This window comes from Salmo salar, chromosome ssa03, assembly GCF_905237065.1.
Source record: "Salmo salar chromosome ssa03, Ssal_v3.1, whole genome shotgun sequence".
Lineage (NCBI taxonomy): Eukaryota > Metazoa > Chordata > Actinopteri > Salmoniformes > Salmonidae > Salmo > Salmo salar.
Window position 1 is genome coordinate 22,316,034 of NC_059444.1, and position 17,151 is coordinate 22,333,184.

A 17,151-nucleotide genomic window follows, 5' to 3' on the forward strand; every position below is an offset into this window, starting at 1 on the left:
TTCCTGTTAGAAAAATTAGAAGGGGCTGGTCATATTGTGTTGTGTGCGTGTAGAAGAGAAACGCACTCTAAAGCAGGATGTGGTGAAGGGATTATTGGGCTACATTGGAAACTAAACTAGTCGAAGGAACCCATGCAGTGTACGGGACTGGTACACTGAATTCAAAGGATTACGGATGTCGAATACGGAAACGGGTGAGGAAGAGTATTTATGTTATTTTATAAAAAAAGGTTAACACAAGTTTGGCGAAATAGCGGTTAATTTGCGGCTGTTAGGAAACTCCTTCATGAACCACGGAGCAGATTGACAGGTCGCTGAGCCCTTCGCTCTGAACTAACTACTACGATTACATCTATCATAATTATTCCAGCGGCTGTGGTTGCAACATTTTGACCGTGGAAACATTAACGTTTGTCAGCGTGTTGTTACATTGTAGAATATACATTGTGTATGTAAAATGTTTTATGTCTGTGTCGCTTATTCTGCTCTCTCTATTCTGAAACTTCTCTGTAGAGTGGAAATGAGAAGAGCGGCAGCGGCAAACAGTGGAGCTCAAGGAGCAGCTCCTGGAAAGACAATTTCCACAGGACCAACAACAGCCAAGGAAAATGGACCGACAACGCCGAGCCCTCCAGTCAGCCCTACGACCCCAATCGCCCCGGTGGATCTGGGAGATGAGCCACAGTCCTCCGTCACAGACGCCACTCGGATGTGGATGAAATTTGCCAAGACCTTCATCGTTATTTTTCCCATTTACGTGTTGGGATATTTTGAGTTCAGCTTCAGTTGGGTTCTAATAGGGCTTGCCATCTTTTTCTGGTGGAGAAGAAACCAAGGGCATAAAAACAACAGATTGACCCGTGCCTTGGCGTTCTTGGAGCATGAAGAGAAAACTGTAAAACAACATTTGTCGACCTCTGAGTTGCCACCATGGGTAAGAATAACAATGTTTTGTTTTATTGAGTTAAACATTTTAAAGCTTCTAACAAAGCTAACAACTTTTTTTCCTGGTCAGGTGTCACCGATGAATAGTCTTGTCAATGGTATCCCCCATCCAGATTAGTGTTGGTAATCAACGTGATTGTTTCACAACGTCAAACAGCAGTTCACTTTCACCACATCACCTTGGTTGACAGTATACTGCTCAACAGCCCTCATGGACAGTCGAACTGTAAACGGTCCATATAGCCCATGGCAATCAGAGTAGCTATCTAGATCTGTACTGACCCCTGTACCTACTGTGTCAGAGTAGTTCTGAGTTCCTTCTGAGGATGGCCTGGTTTATGTTATACTATAAAGGAGGGAGGAGAATATGGCTGAACTCCAAGAGATTGAGCTTCGGTAATATATCAATCAAGCATCAGTCTGACACTGAGGTGATCCAGCCAACTCCTTTTAACTGGCTTAAGTTAAAAAACAACAACAACATGGTTTTATGCTCAAATAATTTGTCACATGCATCATAAACTTAAGGTGTAGACTAACAGTGAAATGCTGGTCCTTTTCCAACAATAAAAGAAAGCTACAATTCAAAATAAAGAGTGGCACATGGCTATATATACAGGGAGTACCAGTACTGAGTCATGTGCAGGGGCACAAGGTAATTCAGGTATTTGGACCACTTGGATTTTTTCACATTTTGTGTTAAAAAGTGGGATTCAAATTTATTTAATTGTCATTTTTTGTCAACAATTTACACAAAATACTCTGTCCAAGTGTAAGACATTATTATTTGTATTTATATATATCTAAACTATAATGGTTGCATAAGTATTCAGCTACCTGTGTCAATACATGTTAGAATCACCTTTGGCATCGATCAGCTGTAAGCCTACTTGGGTGTCTATAAGAGCATTGCACACCTGGGTTGTGTAATATTTGTCCATATTTTTTCCCCCTCAATTCTTCAAGCTCTGTCAAGATGTTGGGGATTTTCAAACAGATTTAAGTCAACACTGTAACTTGGCCACTGAGGAAAAGTCACTGTCTTCTTGGTAACCAACTTCAGTGAAGATTTGTCCTTGTGTTGTAGGTTATTGTCCTGCTGAAAGGTGAATTCCTCTCCCAGTCCCTGGTGTAAAGCAAGTTCCCTTCAAGGATTTTGCCTGTGTTTAGCTCCATCATGTTTCTTTTTATTCTGCAAAAATTCTCCAGTATTTGCCGATGTGTAGCATACCCATACTGTACCATGTCAAGCAGCCACCACCATGCTTGAAAATAAGGAGGCAGTTACTCAGTGATGTTGGATTTTCCCCCAAACATAAGGCTTTGCATTTAGGCCAAAAAGTGTATTCCTTTGCTGTGTTTTTTTTTTTTTTTTTATTAAACTTTTTTCAGTATTACTTTAGTGCCTTGATGCATACAAGATGCATGTTTTGGAATATTTTTATTCTGTATTATTGTGGAGTCACTACAATGTTGTTGATCAATCCTCAGTTTTCTCCCATCACAGCCATTGAACTCTTAGCTGTTTTAAAATCACCAATGGCCTCATGGTAACATCCCTGAGCAGTTTAATTCCTGTCCTGCTGCTCAGTTCAGAAGGAAGACTATCTTTGATGTGTCTGAGTGGTTTAATACATCATCCACAGCATCATTAACTTGACTATGCTTAAAGAGATTATCAATGTCCGATTTGTTATTGTTACCCATCTACCAATCACTGCCCTTCTTTATGAGGCTTTCGAAAGACCCTGGTCTTTGTAGTTGAATCTGGGCTTGAAATTCAATACCTGACTGAGGGACCTTACAGATGTTGTATGTATGGGGGACTGAGGATGGGGTAGTCATTCAAAAATCATGACAACCCCGATTATGTCACACAGATTGATTCCATGTAACTTATGTGATTTGTTAAGCCACATTTTACCCCTGAATGAATTTAGGGTTGCCGAAACAAAGGGTCTGAATACTTAAGCAATGACTACGCGTGCGTGCGTGCATGCGTGCGCACACTAGGGCTCTGATAAGCTATGTGATCTGATGGAATTATTACTTTCTATTCTCCTGAACCCACCTAATTTATTCAGGTATTTCTATGCCCTGTAATAGGTACTTATTGTAGCTCTGACAGGTTTTGACATTTCACTCTAAGCTAGGGCAAGTACAGGCAGCTTCGGTTAAGTATATAGCACAATCAATTCCAGACACAACTTGTCTTGGTTAATGTCAGAAACCTGCTCCAGAGTCTGACATTTAGAAAATCAGCAGTAAGAAGCGAGCACTGTCTGTCAGGAGTGGTGGCATTGATTGTGATGTGAACGATACAATTGTTAGAGCGTTATTAAAAAAAATGCAGCAGGCCTTGGTGTTGGTGAGCCATGCCCTCTCTGACTGTGTCCAAAATGGCACCCTATTCCCTACATAGTGCACTACATGTAACCATAGTCTTATAGGCCCTGTGCATTACAAAGGGAATAAGGTGCCACTTGGGACACAGGCATGCTAGTTGTTTCAGCAAATATGCCTGGAATGAGGCTTGATAGGTGGTGTGGTAGTTTTGTGGACTGTTTTGTTAAAACAATTTGACAGAAAGAAGCACACACTTCCCAAGAACTGTATTTTATGCCTAGAAGGCCAGCATCCTGGAGTCGCCTCTTCACTATTGATGTTGAGACTGGTGTTTTTGTGGGTACTATTTAATGAAGCTACCAGTTGAGGACTTGTGAGGCGTCTGTTTCTCAAACTAGACACACTAATGTACTTGTCCTTTTGCTCAGTTGTGCACCAGGGCCTCCCACTCTTTCTATTCTGGTTAGAGCCAGTTTGCGCTGTTCTGTGAAGGGAGTAGTATATAGTGTTGTATGAGATCTTCAGTTTCTTGGAAATTTCTCACATGGAATAGCCTTCATTTCTCAGAACAAGAATAGACTGACGAGTTTCAAAAGAAAGTCTTTGTTTCGGGCCATTTTGAGCCTGTAATCGAACCCACAAATGCTGATGCTCCAGATAGTCAACTAGTCTAAAGAAGGCCAGTTTTATTCCTTCTTTAATCAGGACAACAGTTTTCAGCTGTGCTAACATAATTGCAAAAGGGTTTTCTAATGATCAATTATCCTTTTTAAAATGATAAACTTGGATTAGGTAACACAATGTGCCATTGGAACACAGGAGTGATGGTTGCTGATGATGGGTCTCTGTACATATTCCATAAAAAAATCAGCCGTTTCCAGCTACAATAGTCATTTGCAACATTAACAATGTCTACACTGCATCTTAAGATTAGCAAATTAGCTTTCTGTCTTCACTAAACAATATGTTAAGATGATGTACACTGCACTCAAATTTTGAGACCTTTTTAAAAGACAGACGATTGATATCTGAGGGCAGACCTCAGGTCAGTATAAATCCGGTCATGACTGGCCTGTCTGTCCCTGGTTGACTGGGCCTCAGTTCTTTTACAACAGGATCGCTGGACTGTAATTAGGTCAAACTGTCAAGAAGAAAATAACTGTAGCAAAATACATCCTCCAAAATATAGGTCTAGTCCAGCGTTTCCCTGTACTCGGGACCCCAAGGGGTGCATGCTTTGGTTTTTACCCTAGCATTACACAGCTCATTCAAATAATTAAAGTTTGATGATTATTTGAATCATCTTTGTAGTGCTAGGGCAAAAACCAAAACATGCACCACCTGGGGTTCTGCGTACCACGTTTGGGAAACACTGGTCTAGTCAAATGGTCTATGTGGAGTAGAGGTTTCTCTCTCTTGTTCTGTTATGCTCTCTAATGGTGTGTCATAATGACCATGGGTGGGGCCTCCCTCCGTGATGTGCCAAAGGGTGGGCCATTCAGTCCAGTGGAAAAAAAATATATATAAAAAAGAATTGTGTCGAACAGAGAGCCTTGTGCTGCTGTGCTCTGCCTCTGACTACAGGGAGATAGGCCTTGTTTGATTCTTTAAAATATCCAGGTCCTGTGCTGTTTTATGACCGTGACTTCCTTCCAGTCTCATGGGAGCGATGAGTGTTGAACAGAGCACTGTGCTCTTGAGTTCTGCCTCTGACTAAAGGGAGTAGAGAATAATCCCTGTTTAACTCGTTCAAACCTGCAGTCATGTGTTCAAACCTGCAGTCATGTACCGCTGTTGCATATGACACAGACCCCCTCCACACACAGTCTCCTCTCATGGAGTGATGAGACTGTCAGTGACTTTGGAGAAAAAGACAGTCCAGTCAGCACAGTGCTCACTCACTGGATAATGTGACTGTGATGAGTTTCTGGATGATGTAGGGAAAACACACAGCAAAAAAAGAGAGCTGTGACGGAAGCATCTCAAAGCTTTTACAGGCTTGAATTTGAGTTGATAACGGATAGATATTTGTATCACATTTCAAACGATGCAGTAGGCCTGTCATGTTGTATTTGCTAGGCCTGTATTGTTAGCTTGTGGCCCTGTGCTTTGTGACTTAGCAAGAGCAGAGGTGTGTCACACACAGTGTCTTCTAAGCAGGCAGGCTAATCAGTAACTTAAGCAAACAAATGAAAGTTTGTTGTAACTGAAGTGGAAGGGAGGACACTTAGGCCTATGTGAAGTTAGTTTTACAAGGTGATTTAGATCCTTGTTAAATTAGCCTACTATGTGTATTTACTACCGTAAGATTAAATCCCTTTCCTGAGTTGTCTGTATACAGTGCATTCGGGAAAGTATTCAAACCCCTTTACATTTTCCACATTTTGTTACCTTAGTGCCTTATTCTAAAATGTATTAAATTACATTTTTCCCCATAATGACAAAGCGAAAACAGGTTTTTATACATTTTTGAAAATGTATACAAAATAATTAACTAAAATACCTTGTCTACATAAATATTCAGACCCTGCTATGAGACTTGAAATTGAGATCGGGTGCATCCTGTTTCCATTGATCATCCTTAAGATTTTTTGACAACTTGATTGGAGTCCACCTGTGGTAAATTCAATTGATTGGACGTGATTTGGAAAGGCACACACCTGTCTATATAAGGTCCCACAGTTGACAGTGCATGTCAGAGCAAAAACCAAGCAATGAGGTTGAAGGAATTGTCCGTAGAGCCCCAAGACAGGATTGTGTCCAGGCACAGTTCTGGGAAAGGTTCTAAAAAATGTCTGCAGCATTGAAGGTCCAATGGCCTTCATCCTTCCTTCTTTATTAGAAAAAGTTTGGAACCACCAAGACTCTTCCTGTACAATCGGGGGAGAAGGTCCTTGGTCAGGGAGGTGACCAAGAACCTGATGGTAACTCTGGCAGAGTTCCTCTGTGGAGATGGGAGAACCTTCCAGAAGGACAACCATCTATGCAGCACTCCACCAATCAGGTCTTTATGGTAGAGTGGCCAGACAGAAGCCACTCCTCAATAAAAGGCACATAACAGCCGGGCTCCCGAGTGGCGCAACAGTCTAAGGCATTGCATCTCAGTGCTAGAGGTGTCACTACAGACCCTGGTTCGATTCCAGGCTGTATCACAACCGGCCATGATTGGGAGTCCCATAGGGGTTAGGGTTTGTAAATAAGAATTTGTTCTTAACTGACTTACCTAGTTAAATAAAACAGCCCGATTGGAATTTCCAAAAGGCACCTAAAGGATTCTCAGACCATGAGAAACAAGATTCTCTGGTCTGATGAAACCAAGATTGAACTCTTTGGCCTGAATGCCAAGCGTCATGTCTGGAAGAAACCTGGCACCATCCCTACGGTAAAGCATGGTGGTGGCAGCATCATGCTGTGGGGATGTTTTTCAGCGGCAGGGACTGGGAAACTAGTCAGGATCGAGGGAAAGATGAGCGGAGCAAAGTACAGAGAGATCCTTGAAAATCTGGTCAGGACCTCAGACTGGGGCACAGATTCACCTTCCAACAGGACAATGCAGGAGTGGCTTCGGGACAAGTCTCTGAACGTCCTTGAGTGGCCCAGCCAGAGCCCGGACTTGAACCCGATCGAACGTCTCTGGAGAGACCTGAAAATAGCTGTGCAGTGACGCTCCCTATCCAACCTTACAGAGCTTGAGAGGATCTGCAGAGAAGAATGTTAGAAACTCGCCAGATACAGGTGTGCCAAGCTTGTAGTATCATACCCAAGACCTGAGGCTGTAATTGCTGCCAAAGGTGCTTCATCAAAGTGCTGAGTAAAGGGTCTGAATACTAATTTAAATGTGTTATTTAAGTTTTTTATTTGTAATAAATATGCTAAAATTTCTAAAACCCTATTTTTGCTATTGGATATTGTGTGGAGATTGATGGGGGGAAAAAACGATTTAATAAATGTTAGAATGAGGCTGTAATGTAACAATGTGGAAAAAGTCAAGGGGTCTGAATACTTTCCGAATGCACTGTTATATTGTGTGTGTGTGATCTAGTTCTGCTCTAGTTGCTCTAATGGTATGGTACATACTGGGCAATTCCACTAAGACTCAGATTTTTCACTTTAAAATGTTTGCTAAACAGAAACCATTGATTTCAACGTTTAACAAACCATACAACTCTATTTGCTGCTTAAAAAACATTTATTGGAAAAATTATACGGATGCAAAATTTGGTAATAGAATTATGGTAAAATCTCCCTCAGTTTTATTCTGTTACAAAACTTTATCTGCACAGTTCTTCCTGTAAATGTGTTTTTCTAAAACGTTTAGTGTAAATTGTTAAGTACTCATTGTGCATAGCGTTGTATGGTTTTGTTAAATCAGTGGTTTTTGTTTGGTATACATTTTAAAATAAAAGAATCTCAATCTCAGCATAATTCTGTTACCATGTAATTGCCATACTGTAGATCATGTGCCACAAAGGCCCGTGAAGTTCTGCTTGTGATCTGATACTCCCCACAATGGCTCTCCTTTGGTTCCTGTGGCGATTATGGGTCCCGCCCCACACCACCCTGAGGGCCTAAATATAGGTGGGAACAACTGTCTTGTGATATAGTATGACTTGTCCTGCGCTATTGACCGTCCACCAATGATATATTGCTATCTGACTGGCCTGACTATTTTCCACGGTACAGAAATTGCATCTTCTGATTGAGTTGGGGAAGATTCTTAATTGGTTTTGCTAACTCCTTCCTGTCCTTGCCTCTTTTTGAAAAATGTCAAAGGTAATCGAATAGAGGAACCAAATGCGCTTGTATGTAATGACTCTCCTTTTCCACTTCTGCGTCATCAGGCAAATTACATTTACAGGGGTGGAATACCAAAATAAATGTGTAAAATTATAAACAAATGTTCTGTAGGTAGTTGTGCAAGGCATTTTTATAGATAAAAGGATCATTAGCATAAAACTTTTAAATGTGTGCGTGCTTTTCTCCTTTCGACAACAGCTGATTTAAAGGGGATGGGTCTGATTTATAAAACACTTCTGCACTACCTGCCGTGAGAATACTATTGTGAATCCTCTGAAGTAGGTAATGGAGGAGGGGAGCACCCTCATTTGTTCGCCTATAAACAAATTGAATCTCTCCTCAACCACTTATCGGTTTCCGGGTCATGGAGGAGAGAAGACTAATGAGAATCTCCCTTGGAAGTTGAAGCCGTCATTTTGACCTGATGATTATATATAATGCCTCTGACACAGTTAGGGTACTGACTTCTGACCTCGTAACAGAACAGAATATACGAGTGTGTGTGATAGCTTCATGGCACTAGGACCTTTATTTTGGTGAAGCCATGGCAATCTGGTGTAATAATACTAGCCTCGTCTTAAGCTCGCGAGATCAGGACGGTTCGCACTAGGCTATAATAATACTGACCTCTGTCACAAATTCATTATTCTGAGTGCAACACCAGTCACATGTTCTGTTCTCTCCTACCCAACAAAATGTGAATAGCTGGTGAGAGCAAGACTGTTTGTATTGCCGTGTCTAGCCCTATTTTTGTTATACTGTTTCCCTCCACTTCATTCTATGACCGTATCAAACCGTATCACAAAAATGAAATTGTAATATACTGTAAACTCATAAATGACTCCTCTAATGGTAAATGTTCACTGATTAGCGTAGTATTGCATAGTGTGTGAGTGAAGGAGACGATGACCCCTAGCTAGCTGCCCTGGTCTGGATTTCTAAACAGCTGTTCTGTGGGATTGTGGTTCCACCAGTCCAGCATGACTCCCATGGGCTGTCAGAAGGGCTTCTTCCCAAATGGCACCCTATTCCTTATATAGTGCACTTGTTTTAACCAGGGCTCTAAGCACAATATGGGGAATAGGGTGCCATTTGGGACACATCCCAGCTTGATTCTCCCATGAGCTGTCACAAGGAGAGGGATGACCACATTGCTCCACTTCATGGCTGCTGAGATATGAGATTAGTATTATATTTACATACATTGATAAGACACAACTCCATGAACTATATATTCATACTGGCTAAGATTAGTCAGGGTTGAATGAGCTTTCTAAATATCCGACAAGTTTCTGGTCAGAATCAGAAAGAGTTTTAGCAGTTGCATTGTGACTTGTGTGACAGTTTTCTGTTATTCAGACTACTCTGTTGTTGACTGTGGTGTGTTGTCCGGGGTACTAAAGCTGACACACTCTGAGTCTGTTGGTTGGAAACCATATTCCATCAGACTGACTGTTCAGTCAAACCAGGAAATAGCTTGACAATGAGTCAGAGCTGCTGGCTTTCCTCCTGTGAGGAATTACTGTGAACCTCTGCTTTTCTTTTCCACTAGCTGTGGGATCTCTCACTTTCAAGGCAGGCTGGAATATGCTGCTAGGCAACCTCTACTGTTGTTCTACAGACCCTAAAAAGGAGTGAAAAGTGGTCTGGCAACATGTAATTGAAGGGGGAACTCTTAAAAAAAATAAATAATGTTATCTGTGAAATGAATCGGTTTCCTTACTGTCTCACAGCATCGAAGTTGTCAAGGAAAACAAAGAAATGTCATTGTACAATATTATGCAGACTTATGCCAGGCTATTTGGGTTTGAGTTCATAGTATTGCGTTTTACAAACATGATCTTACAGTCAAATAAATATAGCTTCTTAGCGAGAGCAATTTATCAAGCAAGAATTTGGTAGGACTGGGAGTGGTCTGAGTTGGGAGGGGGAAACAGAAAACAAGCTGTTATTGGCAGAGTGGTTTGGAACTCTCTAACTAATTTGCCTACTGTTTTGTCACCAGTTAGGTCAAAACTGCATCCCACCAAAACAGGCTGAAGTTTCAGGTGGTCTTTTCAAACAGCTCTTACACGAAAAGGGCATTATCATTTTCACAATTTCACAGTATTATTCCAACAACTTAGTGTGGAAATATATGCTGAGTGTACAAAACATTAGGAACTATTTCCATGACATGGACCAAGGATCATCAACTAGATTCAGCCGCGGGCCGATTTTATTTATATTTTCTTATTATTTGTAGACTGGGCTTCTTGTGGTCAGCTTGCAAACAGATGAAATGTTTCACTAAAACAAAATAATTTCTAACCTTGCTTACATTTGTATACTATCACGTGTCTCTCAATTATGCGTGGGAAGACTTGGGAACAGATTTCTTAAATTAAAATCACTTGGCTCTGATTTCCTGCTGTTTTTAGTCTTCTGTCCAACAATGAAAATTCCACACCAACAAAATGTTTTTTTTTACTCTGAAAACTTGGGGGAAGGGGGCAAATAAAACCACCTTGACTTGCAGGCTGCCAGTTCGGGAACACTGACATAGACTGACCAGGTGAATCCAGGTGAAAGCTATTATCCCTTATTGATGTTTAATCAACTTCAATCATTGTAGACGAAGGGGAGGAGACCGTTAAAGAAGGATTTTTAAGCCTTGAGACATGGATTGTGTATGGGTGCCATTCTGAGGGTGAATGGGCAAGACAAAAGATGTAAGTGCCTTTGAACAGAGTATGGTAGTAGGTGCCAGGCATACTGGTTTGAGTGTGTTAAGAACTGCGATGCTGCTGGGTTTTTCACGCTCAACAATTTCCCGTGTGCCTCAAGAATGTTCCTTCACCCAAAGGACATGCAACCGACTTGGCACAACTGTGTGACACATTGGATTTAGCCTTTATTTAAGAACAATTTCTTGTTTACAATGATGGCCTACCAAAAGTCAAAAGGTTTCTTGCGGGGACATTGGCTGGGATTAAAAACATGGGCCAGCATCCCTGTGGAATGCTTTTGAGACTTTGTTGAGTCCATGCCCCAACGAACTGAGACTGTTCTGAGGGCAAAAGGGGTTGCAACTCAATATTAGTAAGGTCTTCCTAATGTTTTGTGCACTCAGTGTATATAGAACACAGGAATATCACATTTTAATTAAAAAATGTTTACCCTTTTTCTCCCCAATTTCGTGGTATCCAATTGGTAGTAGTTAGTCTTGTCTCATCGATGCAACTCCCGTACGGACTCAGGAGAGGTGAAGGTCGAGAGCCATGCGTCCTCCGAAACACAACACAACCCAACCAAGACGCACTGCTTCTTGACACAACGCCCATGGCGTTTCGGAGGAAACGCCGTACACCGGCCAACCGTGTCAGCGTGCACTGCGCCCGGACCCGCCAGTGCACGATGGGACAAGGACATCTCTGCTGGCCAAACCCTCCCCTAACCCGGACAACGCTGGGCCAATTGTGCCCCGCCCCATGGGTCTCCCGGTCATGGCTGGCTGCGACAGAGCCTGGACTCGAACCCAGAATCTCTAGTGGCACAGCTGCCACTGCGACGCAGTGCCTTAGACCACTGCGCCACTCGGGATGCCGAATATCACGTTTTTGACTGGACTAGGCCTTTTAACCTTTATTTTGACAGGGAGTCATGCTGAGACTCTTACATATGAGCCAAACATACACATCAATGCTAGTCGAGTACATCCTAAGGACCCTGCCCAGTGCACATTGAGTTCATCTCTCTGCCTCAAAATGAGCCCAGGGTTGCTCTCCGAACATCTGTGTGTGTGGCATGAATGTTTGTCTATTCCTAAAGGCGCCCTATCCCCTATATAGTGCACTATACAGTGCATTCGGAAAGTATTCAGACCACTTGACTTTTTCCACATTTTTTTATATTACAGCCTTATTCTAAAATTGAATAAATAAAACATTTCCTCATCAATCTACACACCATACCCCATAATGACAAAGCAGAAAAGAAAATTGCGAATGTATTAAAAATAAACATACCTTATTTACATAAGTATTCAGACCCTTTGCTATGAGACTCAAAATTGAGCTCAGAATGCATTGATCATCCTTGATGTTTCTACAACTTGATTAGAGTCCACCTGTGATAAATTCAATTGATTGGGCATGACTTGGAAAGGCACACACCTGTCTATATAAGGTCACACATTTGACAGTGCGTGTCAGAGAAAAAACAAGCCATGAGGTTGAAGTAATTGTCTGCAGCATTGAAGGTCCCCAAGAACCCAGGGGCCTCCATCATTCTTCAATGGAAGACGTTTGGAACCATCAAGACTGTCCACCCGGCCAAGCAATTGGGGGAGAAGGGCCTTGGTCAGTGAGTTGACCAAGAACCAAATGGACACTCTGACAGAGCTCCAGAGTTCCTCTGTGGAGATGGGAGAACCTTCCAGAAGAACAACCATCTCTGCAGAACTCCACCAATCAGGCCTTTATGGTAGTGGCCAGATGGAAGCCACTCCTCAGTAAAAGGCACATGACAGCCCGCTTGGAGTTTGGGAGACTATTCAGGATCAAGGAGAAGATGAATGGAGTAAAGTACAGAGATCCTTGATGAAAACCTGCTCAGGACCTCAGACTGCGGCGAAGGTTCACCTTCCAACAGGACAATGACCCTAAGCACACAGCCAAGACAATGCAGGAGTGGCTTCAGGACAAGTCTCTGAATGTCCTTGAGTGGCCCAGCCAGAGCCCAGACTTCAACCCGATTGAACATCTCTGGAGAGACCTTAATATACTGTGCAGCGAAGCTCCCCTTTCAACTTCAGAGCTTGAGAGGATCTGCCAAGGAGAATGGGAGAAACTCCCGAAATACAGGTGTGCCAAGCTTGTAGTGCACTACCCAAGAAGACTCAAGGCTGTAATTGTTGCAAAAGGTGCTTCAACAAAGTACTGAGTAAAGGGTCTGAGTACTTACAGTACCAGTTAAAAGTTTGGACACACTTACTCATTCCATGGTTTTTCTTTATTTTCCTATTTTCTACATATGATGTGATAACTGGCTCTCATGAGGACCGCCACAGGAAAGGAAGACCCAGAGTTACCACTGCTGCAGAGGATAGATTTACCAGCCTCAGAAATTGCAGCCCAAATAAATGCTTCAGAGTTCACGTAACACACATCTCAACATCAACTGTTCAGAGGAGACTGCATGAATCAGGCCTTCATGGTCAAATTGCTGCAAAGAAACCACTACTAAAGGACACCAATAAAAAGAGACTTGCTTGGGCCAAGAAACATGAGCGATGGACATTAGACAGGTGGAAATCTGTGCTTTGGTCTGATGAGTCCAAATATGAGATTTTTTGTTCCAACCGCCGTGTCTTTGTGAGACGCAGAGTAGGTGAACGGATGATCTCCGCATGTGTGGTTCCCAGCGTGAAGCATGGAGGAAGAGGTGTGATGATGTGGGGGTGCTTTGCTGGAGACACTGTCAGTGATTTACTTAGAATTCAAGGCACACTTAACCAGCATGGCTACCACAGCATTCTGCAGCGATATGCCATCCCATCTGGTTTGCGCTTAGTCCCACTATCATTTGTTTTTCAACAGGATATTGACCCAAAACACACCTCCAGGCTGTGTAAGGGCTATTTGACCAAGAAGGAGAGTGATGGAGTGCTGCATCAGATGACCTGGCCTCCACAATCACCTGACCTCAAACCAATTGAGATGTTTTGGGATGGGTTGGACCTCAGAGTGAAGGAAAAGCAGCCAACAAGTGCTCAGCATATGTGGGAACTCCTTCAAGACTGTTGGAAAAGCGTTCCTCATGAAGCTTGTTGAGAGAATGCCAAGAGTGTGCAAAGCTATCATCAGGGCAAAGGGTGGCTATTTGAAGAATCTCAAATATAAAATATATTTTTGATTTGTTTAACGCTTTTTTTGTTTACTACATGATTCCATGTGTTATTTCATAGTTTTGATGTCGTCACTATTCTACAATGTAGAAAATAGTAAAAATAAAGAAACCCTTGAATGAGTAGGTGTGTAAACTTTTGACTGGTACTGTATGTAAATGTGATATTTCAGTTTAATTTTAATACATTTGCAAACATTTCTAAAAACCTGTTTTTGCTTTGTCCTTCTGAGGTATTGTGTGTAGATTTATGAGGGGAAAAAACTATTGAGTCCATTATGGAATTAAGTTGTAACGTAACAAAATGTGGAAAAATGAAATGGGTCTGAATACTTTCCGAATGCACTGTATATAGGGAATTGTGTCCCGTTTGGGGATTCAGCCTAAGCCTGCCTGCAGAAGCTCTGTCTGTCTGGTAGTTATGTAAATCCAACTGCTTATCTGTCACAGTCGACTCCCTGCCTCAGCTATCTCTGAGCGGCTTGGTGCTGTTCTCATGCTGTCCGCCTGAGACCCCAAATACTGCAGCCTCGTCTTTGAATCAATGCACAGAATCAGCCCTTTCCTCATCTGAGCTTTAGACGTGCTGCTTTAGCACCATTAAACACTACTACCAAACCAAACTAAGGTGATATGTTGTTGTGTAATTAGACTGTATTAGTAGAATACAATCATTATACAACTCAAAGTACTGGTGTATCCCGTTTATGTAGCCAAGTTATCGTTACTCATTGTGTATGTATTCCTTGTATTAATGTAACATTTTTTCTCTCTGCATTGTTGGAAAGGGCCCGTAAGTAAGCATTTCACTGTTAGTCTACACCTGTTGTTTACGAAGAATGTGACAGATTTTATTTGATTGATCCTGTCAATCTGTCAGTTGTTACTGTCTATTGCACCTATAGTCTTTATTGAATGTCTGTTTTAATGTCAAACTGTTCACCAACCTGTAATGACATTGTGACGTTGTTTTCATCTACCCCACAGCATCTCTTCAGACAGCTCACATATTGAACGAATACGAACTGATCCATTATTCTCTTCATTCCAGGTCCATTTTCCAGATGTGGAGAGAGTGGAATGGCTCAACAAGGTACTGAACGTCTTCACTGCAGTGCGTTGTCCTACAGTACACCAATCAGACCTGGGTTCAAATACCATCTTTCAAATACGTTGAAAATCCTTCAAATACTTTGTTTGATCTAGCCTGCCTAGAGTGCCAGATTAGTGGGGTTTTTGCAGTTTTGGGACTATCGTATTGGTCCATCAAGCTCAGTCAAGCACAGATAACATATTTGAAATTATTGAAAATAGTATTTGAACCCGGTCCAATACCAACTTTCCCGGCAGCAGCACTTGCCCTGCTCTAGATAAGTGGTACAGTGTGGAGGCAGGGAAGCGGGCGGGGAGGGCAGCAGCCTCTTATAAATAGGCCCTTATCTGGAGCTCTGCTAACCCAGCTCCAGTACCAGCCTCCCTGGGGACCCTTCTGACTCCAGGAACTGGGAGGAGTCATTACTCTTACAGTTACTGTAAAAACCAGACTTATAGGGATTTAGTCCACAATGTTTCAAAGACACATTAGATAATAAAACGAGAGATTGACCTCTATTTGTTTTGCAGGAGTGTTATAGATGCTATTGTTTTTGTAGTAGGTTTATGTGGTAAGGAGTTCATGCATTAGTACTTAAAGTAGAGCCTGTAAACTACACTAGGGCCACACCCAAACCAAATAGATGTGTCAGTTGAGGTAACGTTATGTGTGGCAGGCAATTATGAGGGCATTTCCTGCCTATTATCTATGACAAAATAATGCTAAGAATTTTCCCTCTGGGATTAATAAAGTATTTTTGGATCTTAATTCAACGGTCTTATTCAATCAAACCATGCAGAGAACAGGGCCATTACCTATGTAGTGTCTCTGTCAGACATTGAGCTTTGAGAATATGACCTGTGTAACCCTGAGTCTTCCTCTGTCTCCCTCCCCAGACAGTGAAACAGATGTGGCCGTACATCTGTCAGTTTGTTGACAAGCTGTTCAGAGAAACCATTGAGCCGGCTGTGAAGGGGGCTAATGCTCACCTCAGCTCCTTCTGCTTCACCAAGATCGACATGGGGGACAAGGTGAGACTGAGGCAGATAGATATACATGTATGTTTCCAGGGATGAGTTCTGGGGTCAATGGTACTGTTAGTTATGTTCCCACTGTTATGTCGAGCAGTGTGGAAAATGTTCTATATCTTGTTATATGCTGTAGGTGTTTATTCTGTATAATATAGTTCATAGGTGTTTGTTGTTTACCGTCATTAGCCCTATCAACAAAGTCCAGCAATTTTTCCTGTGTGTAAGTTTTCAAACTTGTTAACCTTGTAAGGGAACTTAGGAAACACATGCTTGAAGTATGGTTGGACAAGCAGTTTGGGTTTGAGCACACAGAGAGATCTGTCAACCATTGGGTCCTGCTTTGTCATCCTATCCTCTCCCCCCCTCTCTCTCCCGCTCTCCCTCCATCTTTCTCTCCTTCTCTCTCTACAGCCTCTAAGGGTGAACGGGGTCAAAGTGTACACTGAGAATGTGGACAAACGACAGATTATAATGGACCTGGAGATTAGGTATACGTCACATGCACTGTGGTTAAATTTGGAGATACTTTTTTTTTATATCATTATATATCAAGACAATTTTTAAAAATCTTTTCAGCTTTGTTGGAAATACAGAGATTGATGTTGACATCAAGAAATACTACTGCAGAGCTGGTATAAAAAGTATACAGGTATGTTATATGCATGTTTTTATATCATACACATGCATACACTACTTTCTATTGGGAAATGTTGTGACTTTCTCCGACTATTCAGTTGATATACCAGACCTCCCGAGCTTGATGAAAATCTGTCTGGTGCATGAGACTAACCATTAGCCACCTCCGTATTTGGCTATGTATTATGAAAATTAGCGTTGTTTTGGATGTTGTTTTTTATCACAAAATATGTTGACTCTTCATAGATAAGGGTGACGGTTGATTATACAACATTACAAGAGGTTGCCCTTGCAAACCACCAGCATATTTGCTGTTCAGAGATCAGAGAGAGACAGTTGTATGCAGGGTAGTCTACAGTAATCATTGCGAACCCATTCTGATTGGCCAGATTTGAGACTGCAGTCTCAGGTGGTCTA

The 17,151-nt window shown here is 42.0% G+C and overlaps 1 protein-coding gene across 3 annotated transcripts in view; it reads left to right on the forward strand.

The window, feature by feature from the left end:
- LOC106599471 (extended synaptotagmin-2-B) overlaps positions 1-17,151 on the forward strand; it is a 48,109-nt gene continuing 30,958 nt past the window's right edge. For all 3 annotated transcript variants that reach the window (XM_014190726.2, XM_014190727.2, XM_014190728.2), the window contains exons 1-6: positions 1-194; positions 514-934; positions 15,026-15,067; positions 15,964-16,098; positions 16,510-16,586; positions 16,675-16,747. In XM_014190726.2, the coding sequence (XP_014046201.1) occupies positions 521-934; positions 15,026-15,067; positions 15,964-16,098; positions 16,510-16,586; positions 16,675-16,747 (741 nt within the window). In that variant the 5' untranslated portion in view covers positions 1-194; positions 514-520. The remainder of the gene's footprint in view (positions 195-513; positions 935-15,025; positions 15,068-15,963; positions 16,099-16,509; positions 16,587-16,674; positions 16,748-17,151) is intronic.